The 8,825-nt window shown below is 54.0% G+C and overlaps 1 protein-coding gene across 1 annotated transcript in view; it reads left to right on the top strand.

Moving 5' to 3' along the window:
- Positions 1–87: 87 nt before the first annotated feature.
- The window catches only part of LOC311123481 (1-phosphatidylinositol 4,5-bisphosphate phosphodiesterase zeta-1-like), a gene marked incomplete at both ends in the record, with an annotated part of 49,681 nt that continues 40,943 nt past the window's right edge, over positions 88–8,825 (top strand). Inside the window, 2 exons of the mRNA XM_084197743.1 lie at positions 88–283; positions 920–1,121. Of these exons, the coding sequence (XP_084053869.1) occupies positions 88–283; positions 920–1,121 (398 nt within the window). The remainder of the gene's footprint in view (positions 284–919; positions 1,122–8,825) is intronic.

Below are 8,825 nucleotides of genomic sequence, written 5' to 3'. Positions count from 1 at the left end.
TTGAGGATTAAAACACAATAAAGTTTCCACAGGGGCCAGGGTGAGACCTGGGTCACGGGGCCTGAGGGCTCTGCCTACTGGGGGAGAATGAAGAAGAGCAAAGCCCTCACCTCCAGAAGGTCAGAGATCCAGAACATCTACCAATGCTACTCCTCCTCCTCCGGAGGGAATACTCTGGCCGCCTCCGCCCTCCTCAGGTTCCTACACATGGAGCAGATGGAGGCAGCAGCCAATCAGGAGACAGCGGAGGGCTTGATTGACAGATACGAGATTGAGGAGACAGGTGAGTGAAGGGGCAGGGGGGCAGGACTTGGTACTGTTCTGTCCTATCATGATGCACAATTAATTAGGTTTCCTTGTTCACTTCCTTGTATGGTTACAGTACAGTAGTTATGTATGACTGTACCCCTCCAGGCATTTGTTAGCCTCAGCTGAGTCACGTGATGACACGGCTTGTTTTAAATTAGAACGGACACAAGTCTTTTTTTAGCATCTCCTGCCGCTATACAAACAGCACAATGGAAATGCCACCCTGCGACAACATGCTCTGCTCAGGCATAGAGGCCTCAGACTGACAAGATGAGACATCGACTAATACAAAGAAAGTCAAGCTCATCAGTAGACAAGCACACCAAGACTCTTTCTCAATTGTGAAATACTCCCTTCTCTCGTTAAAAAAAAAAACATTTTAGTCATTTAGCAGACGCTCTTATCCAGAGCGACTTGCAGTTAGTGAGTGCATACATTTTTCATACTGGCCCCCCCCACGTGGGAATCGAACCCACAACCCTGGCGTTGCAAACGCCATGCTCTACCAACTGAGCTACTCACGCAAGTAAAGTAGCACATCCGACTGAGTGATGCGTTTGTTTGTTTGTTGTTGATGGCTTTTAACCCAACCTCTGTGTATCCCTGGCAGCTAAAGAGAACAGGACCATGACGTTCGAGGGATTCTACAGATACATGGAGTCTAAAGACTGCAGAGTGTTTGACCAGATACACACGTCTGTGTACCAGGATATGGACCAGCCTCTTTGTCACTACTTCATCTCTTCTTCTCACAATACCTACCTCACTGGGGACCAGCTGGTCGGCAAGAGCACCCTGGACGCCTATGTCAGGTAATAACACTACATATGTCAGATAATGAGTGGCGCAGTGGTCTAAGGCACTGCATCGCAGTGCTAGCTGTGCCACTAGACATCCTGGTTCGAATCCAGGCTCTGTCGTAGCCGGCCGCGACTGGGAGACCCATGTGGCGGCACAATTGGCCCAGCGTCGTCCAGGGTAGGGGAGGGAATGGCCGGCACGGATGTAGCTCAGTTGGTAGAGCATGGCGTTTGCAACGCCAGGGTTGTGGGTTCGATTCCCAATGACAAAAAAATAAGGTAATAACACTACCTATGTCAGGTAATAACACTACCTATGTCAGGTAATAACACTAGTTAGGAATGGCTTCTGCTGGTTGTATATCCACTGCCATTCTTAAAGTTTAAACCCTCTCCTCCCAAACCAGAGTGTCTGCTCTCAGTCTTTCCTTCATATTCAGTAATGCAGCCTCTCCATCCTCTCACTAAAGGACAATGGAGGTGAACTGAGTGAGAAAGGGTCTGATGGCAGCAGAACTGGGGCCTTATTGGCCCTCTGAGACCAGTAGAGTACTCTCTCTCCTGTAATATACTGTCTTTCCTCTGTGTATAATATATAGAGTACTCTTTCACTCCTGTCTAATACAATGTCTGCTTCCAAAATGGCACCCTATTCCCTATATAGTGCACTACTTTTGAGGGCTCTGGTCAAAAGTAGCGCACTATTTAGAGACTAGGGTGTAATTCGGGGTGCACCCACGTCACCCCCTTGTCTGTAATATACTGTAGTAAAGCCCACTAATTGAGTGACTGGGGAGATGACTGGGGAGGGGAGGCCTGGTTTACTCAGCTAATGAAAGGGGAGGTGACTGGGGAGGGGAGGTCTGGTGGGGGGGGGCTGGTTTACTCAGCTAATGAAAGGGGAGGTGACTGGGGAGATGACTGGGGAGGGGAGGTCTGGTGGGGGAGACTGGGGAGGGGAGGCCTGGTTTACTCAGCTATTGAAAGGGTAGGTGACTGGGGAGGTGACTGGGGAGGGGAGGTCTGGTGGGGGAGGCCTGGTTTACTCAGCTAATGAAAGGGGAGGTGACTGGGGAGATGACTGGGGAGGGGAGGTCTGGTGGGGGAGACTGGGGAGGGGAGGCCTGGTTTACTCAGCTATTGAAAGGGGAGGTGACTGGGGAGGTGACTGGGGAGGGGAGGTCTGGTGGGGGAGGCCTGGTTTACTCAGCTAATGAAAGGGGAGGTGACTGGGGAGATGACTGGGGAGGGGAGGTCTGGTGGGGGAGACTGGGGAGGGGAGGCCTGGTTTACTCAGCTAATGAAAGGGGAGGTGACTGGGGAGGGGAGGTCTGGTGGGGGAGGCCTGGTTTACTCAGCTAATGAAAGGGGAGGTGACTGGGGAGGTGACTGGGGAGGGGAGGTCTGGTGGGGAGGCCTGGTTTACTCAGCTAATGAAAGGGGAGGTGACTGGGGAGGGGAGGCCTGGTTTACTCAGCTATTGAAAGGGGAGGTGACTGGGGAGGGGAGGCCTGGTTTACTCAGCTATTGAAAGGGGAGGTGACTGGGAGATGACTGGGGAGGGGAGGTCTGGTGGGGGAGGCCTGGTTTACTCAGCTAATGAAAGGGGAGGTGACTGGGGAGGGGAGGCCTGGTTTACTCAGCTATTGAAAGGGGAGGTGACTGGGGAGGGGAGGCCTGGTTTACTCAGCTATTGAAAGGGGAGGTGACTGGGGAGATGACTGGGGAGGGGAGGTCTGGTGGGGGAGGCCTGGTTTACTCAGCTAATGAAAGGGGAGGTGACTGGGGAGATGACTGGGGAGGGGAGGTCTGGTGGGGAGGCCTGGTTTACTCAGCTATTGAAAGGGGAGGTGACTGGGGAGGGGAGGCCTGGTTTACTCAGCTATTGAAAGGGGAGGTGACTGGGGAGGGGAGGCCTAGTTTACTCAGCTAATGAAAGGGGAGGTGACTGGGGAGGGGAGGCCTGGTTTACTCAGCTAATGAAAGGGGAGGTGACTGGGGAGGGGAGGCCTGGTTTACTCAACTATTGAAAGGGGAGGTGACTGGGGAGGGGAGGCCTGGTTTACTCAGCTATTGAAAGGGGAGGTGACTGGGGAGGGGAGGCCTGGTTTACTCAGCTATCCTTATTCTACTCCTCCTCTGTTCCTCTGGTGATGTAGAGGCTAACCCAGGCCCTGCAGCCCCCAGTATCACTCCTACTCCCCAGGAACTATCATTTGTTGACTTCTGTAACCGTAAAAGCCTTGGTTTTCTGCATGTTAATATCAGAAGTCTACTTTCTAAGTTTGAGTTATTCACTGCGTTAGCACACTCCGCCAACCCTGATGTTCTAGCAGTGTCTGAATCCTGGCTTAGGAAGGCCACCAAAAATTCTGAAATTTCCATCCCCAACTATAACATTTTCCGTCAAGATAGAACTGCCAAAGGGGGTGGAGTTGCAATCTACTGTAGAGAGAGCCTGCAGAGCTCTATCATACTATCCAGGTCTGAGCCCAAACAGTTTGAGCTTCTACTTCTAAAAATCCACCTTTCCAGAAATAAGTCTCTCAATGTTGCCGCTTGCTACAGACCCCCCTCAGCCCCCAGCTGTGCCCTGGACACCATATGTGAATTGATTGCCCCCCATTTATCCTCAGAGTTCGTACTGCTTGGTGACCTAAATTGGGATATGCTTAACACCCCAGCCATCCTACAATCCAAACTAGATGCCCTCAATCTCACACAAATTATCAACGAACCTACCAGGTACAACCCTAAATCCGTAAACATGGGTACCCTCATCGATATCATCCTGACTAACTTACCCTCTAAATACACCTCCGCTGTCTTCAACCAGGATCTCAGCGATCACTGCCTTATTGCCTGCGTCCGTAATGGGTCCGCGGTCAAACGACCACCCCTCATCTGTCACTGTCACTGTCAAACGCTCCCTAAAACACTTTAGCGAGCAGGCCTTCATAATTGACCTGGCCCAGGTATCCTGGATGGATATAAATTGTCACGGTTCAGACAGACGACAAGAGGACCACAATTGCGTCACACCAGAAAGTTTATTAAAACTTAAGGGAAAAGGGAAGTAGGGAGTGAGTGAAGGCTCCAGGGGTTACTGGGAATAACAGGGATTCCGTCCAATGTGCTGGGTCTGTGCCCCCCCCCCAGTGGCAGCGATGCGTCCGATGACGCCGGTGGTTGGTGGTCCAGAAGTCCTGGGGGGGAGGAAACACAGACACAACGGGGCGGATGAAACAAGGCAGAAGTACAGTTCAAGGGAAATCCAAATACGTTGTAGCAAGGCAGAAGGCTGGTCAGAGTTACCGGGATCGAAGAGTAGTCAGGAGTCGTAATGGCAGAAAGCAGGTCTGGTTTTCCTGGGGCAGAAGAGTATCCAAGAATCAGGCAGGTCCGGGGTCACAAAACAAGGGTGAGCCAGAAGCGCGAGCAAACAGGTTCCGGGTGTGAGCTTTTGCAGACGATCTGACAAAGGAGAGCTGAAAGACAGGGCTTTAAATACTGGGAGAGGTTAGTGGGTAATGCAGCGCAGCTGGCAGAGTAAGTAGAGCCGAGCAGAGCAGGGACAGGTGGAGCTAGTTAGGCTGAGTAGAGAGAGAGTGGTGAGCAGAGTGGAAGATAGTGGAAACAAATTAAGGTGGTAACCCGGTGGAGTGAGAGGGCTCATGACAGAACCCCCCCCCCAAGGGACGGCCCCAGAAGTCCCAAGAGCAACACCACGCCGGGCGGGAGGAGGGGAGCCGGAGGAGGGCTAGAACTCCTCCGAACGGTCCGAGCGAACGTCCTCATCCTCGGAGGAAGCCGGAGGGCCGTGGTCGGGAGATGGGACAGGTCCCGAGACAGGATCAGGCACAGGACAGGAAGCCGAGCGGGCAGGACGGTTAGGGATCCCTCTGGGGCGGCCCCTACGGATTGCAGGTTGATCAGGATGCCGTTGGTGGAAGGCGGTGATGAGAGTCCTATCCACAATCCGACTAGCTGGCACCCAGGTCCTTTCCTCAGGTCCATAGCCCTCCCAGTCAATGAGGTACTGGAGACCCCTACCCCTCCGTCTGGACCGAAGCAGGCGGCGGACGGTGTAAACCAGACCACCATCGACGAGCTGTGGAGGAGGAGGACAAGGCGCAGCAGGGACCAGCGGACTCTCATGAATGGGCTTAATCTTAGACACATGGAAAGTGGGGTGCACCCTCATGGAATTAGGCAGTTGGAGCCGGACAGCAGTTGGGCTAATCACTCTTATGATAGGGAATGGGCCAATGAACCGAGGTGCCAGCTTTTGCGACTCCACCCTGAGTGGCAGGTTCTTTGACGACAACCACACCCTTTGACCAACATGGTAGGTGGGAGCAGGGATTCTCCGACGGTTGGCCCCGGTAGTGTAGCTGGCAACGGATCTGAGGAGTGTGGCTCGGGCTTGTGACCAGGTGCGGCGACATCGACGGGCAAAAGCAAGTGCAGATGGGCAAGTAACCTCCCCTTCCTGGCTGGCAAATAGAGGAGGCTGGTATCCATAAACACATTGGAAAGGGGACATACCGATGGCAGAGCAGGTCAGAGAATTGTGTGCGTACTCCACCCATGTCAATTGCTGCGACCAGGAGTGGGGGTTGCGTGAAGTCATGCATCGCAGTGCCTTCTCGAGCTCCTGATTTGCCCGCTCTGACTGCCCATTGGATTGGGGATGGAATCCGGAAGTCAGACTGACTGTGGCTCCCAGCAGGTGACAGAACTCCTTCCAAAAAGCGGAGGAGAATTGTGGACCACGGTCAGAAACTACATCCTTTGGCAGTCCGTGGATCCGGAAGACGTGTTCCAGGACCACCTGGGCGGTCTCCTTGGCGGTTGGGAGCTTGGGGAGGGGAATGAAGTGTGCCATCTTGCTGAATCGGTCAACTATGGTGAGAATGACGGTCATGCCACTTGAAGGGGGCAGCCCCGTGACAAAGTCAAGGGCGATGTGAGACCAGGGACGTCTGGGCACAGGCAGGGGCTGCAGCAATCCGGCTGGGGGCTGGCAGGACGACTTGTGTTGGTTGCAGATGGGGCAGGCTTGGACGAATTCCCGTACATCCTTTCTCAGAGAGGGCCACCAGAACCTCTGGGCGAGCAGGTTGTAAGTGCGGGTGGAGCCAGGGTGACAAGCTAGGCGGGAGTCATGTCCCCACTGAACGACCTGGGACCTCAGGTTTTCGGGGACAAAAAGGCGGTCAGCTGGGCAAGTGCTGGGACCTGGCTGGTTACGGAGAGCTTCCAGCACCTGTTCCTCAACAGCCCAGGTCAGAGCTGCTACGATGCAGGGACTTGGCAGAATCGACACAGGATCCTTGGAGGGGTTGTCATCCTTCTGGAATTGACGGGAGAGGGCGTCTGGCTTGGTGTTGCGTGATCCAGGCCGGTATGACAGAGTGAAATTAAACCTGGTGAAGAACAGGGCCCAGCGGGACTGCCTGGAGTTCAACCGTTTGGCCGTGCGGATGTACTCCAAGTTCTTATGATCGGTCCAAACGAGAAATGGAATGGTGGACCCCTCCAGCCAGTGACGCCACTCCTCCAAGGCAAGCTTCACAGCCAGCAGCTCTCGGTTCCCTATGTCGTAATTGCACTCAGAGGGGGACAACCGACGTGAGAAAAAGGCACAGGGATGGAGCTTCCTATCCTCCGCAGCCCACTGAGAAATCACAGCACCAACTCCCACATCCGAGGCGTCCACCTCCACAATGAATTGCCGGTCCACATCAGGCATCTGGAGGATGGGAGCGGAGGTGAACCTTACCTTGAGGGTACTGAAGGCCTTGTCGGCTGCTGGGGTCCAGGTGAAGGGTTGCTTGGTGCTGGTTAGAGCAGTGAGAGGGGCAGCAACGGTACTGTAGTTCCGGATAAACTTTCTATAGAAGTTAGCAAACCCCAGAAACTGTTGCAGCTTCTTTCTGTTCTCCGGAACTGGCCATGAAGTGACTGCTGATACTTTGGCAGGATCCATTTGGATACTTCCCTCTGCCACTATGTACCCCAGGAAGGCCACTGTCTTGACGTGAAACTCACATTTCTCTGCCTTGGCGTAGAGGGAATTCTCCAGAAGACGATGAAGGACTTGCTGGACATGGCGGGTGTGTTCAGACAGGTTTCTGGAGTAGATTAAGATGTCATCCAGGTAAACGAAGACAAACTTGTTTAACATGTCCCGCAGTACATCATTCACTAGAGCCTGGAACACAGCAGGAGCATTGGTGAGGCCAAAAGGCATAACCAGATACTCGTAGTGGCCTGTTGGTGTATTGAATGCGGTCTTCCATTCATCTCCCTCCCGGATCCGCACTAGGTGGTAAGCGTTTCTGAGATCCAACTTGGTAAAAACAGTGGCTCCCTGGAGCAACTCAAAAGCAGAGGTGAGCAGAGGCAGAGGGTAACGGTTTTTCACTGTGATGTCGTTGAGTCCCCTGTAGTCGATGCAGGGGCGAAGAGATCCGTCCCTCTTCCCCACAAAGAAGAAGCCAGCACCAGCCGGAGATGAAGATGAACGGATTAATCCTGCGGACAGAGAGTCATTGATGTAGTCCTCCATGGACTTTCTTTCAGGAGCAGACAACGAATAAAGACGGCCCTTTGGAGGGGCTGTTCCAGGGAGGAGGTCGATGGCACAGTCGTACGGTCGGTGAGGGGGCAGAGATGTGGCTCTTGCCTTGTTAAACACTTCTCTGAGACCATGGTAGCATTCTGGGACATTGGAGAGGTCAGGAGCGGAGTTAGTAGGTACTGGCCGAGGGGGTAGTGCGGCAGCAAGCAGGCAGGTTCGGTGGCAGTCCTCTCCCCACTCCCTGATCACCCCGGTCACCCAGTCGAGCTGAGGGTTGTGCCGGCGGAGCCATGGGTAACCCAGGATGAGGGGTTGGCCTGGAGAGGGGAGCAGGTGAAACTGGATAGTTTCTTGATGGTTTCCGGACAGACCCATCAAGACCGGGGCCGTGACATGAGTGACCGATCCGAGTAAGTGTCCGTCCAGTGCCCGGGCAGGAATAGGAGGTGTCAAACGGAGGTTCTCCAGTCCCAGTTGGCGTGCCAGCTTGATGTCCATTATGTTGGCTTCGGCGCCAGAATCCACCAGAGCAGCCAGGGTGTGAGTTGAGTCAGAGAGGCGGAGGTGAACTTGCAGCAGGGGTTTGCGGTCGGAGGACTGGATGGTCATTGAGCTCAACCGGACTCCCCCTATGCCCGGTGAGCTTCGGCTTTTAAAGGGCAGGTTACCACACGATGTCCATCACCTCCACAATAGAGGCAGAGGTTTGAGGTGAAGCGGCGCTGGCGCTCTGCAGGAGTGAGAGAGGCTCGCCCAATCTCCATAGGCTCAGACTGATCAAGCTGACTTGGGTGAGTGGCAGTAGATGACAGGAGCCCAGTCGAATCTCTCCGAATGCCGGTAGTTGGTGGACCTTGGCGCCCCCTCTCACGACGACGGGTCTGTATCCTTCTGTCGATCCGGACAGTCAGTGCGATGGCTTCATCAAGAGTGGAAGGCAGTTCATGGGAGACCAACTCGTCCTTGATATAGTCAGCCAAGCTATGGAAGAACGCGTCCACCAACGATGGTGTGTTCCAAGAACTTCGTCTTGCCAGGGTTCGGAAGTCGATGGAATGGTCTGCGACTGTACGTCTGCCTTGTCGAATACTGAACAGTTCACGAGACGCCTCTGCGGTTGGTGAATCCAG

The sequence above is a fragment of the Coregonus lavaretus genome (genome assembly GCF_964263955.1).
Source record: "Coregonus lavaretus genome assembly, contig: HAP1_SCAFFOLD_882, whole genome shotgun sequence".
Lineage (NCBI taxonomy): Eukaryota > Metazoa > Chordata > Actinopteri > Salmoniformes > Salmonidae > Coregonus > Coregonus lavaretus.
Note: the sequence above shows the minus strand (reverse complement) of the source record. Positions and strands in the feature narration are given on the sequence as shown.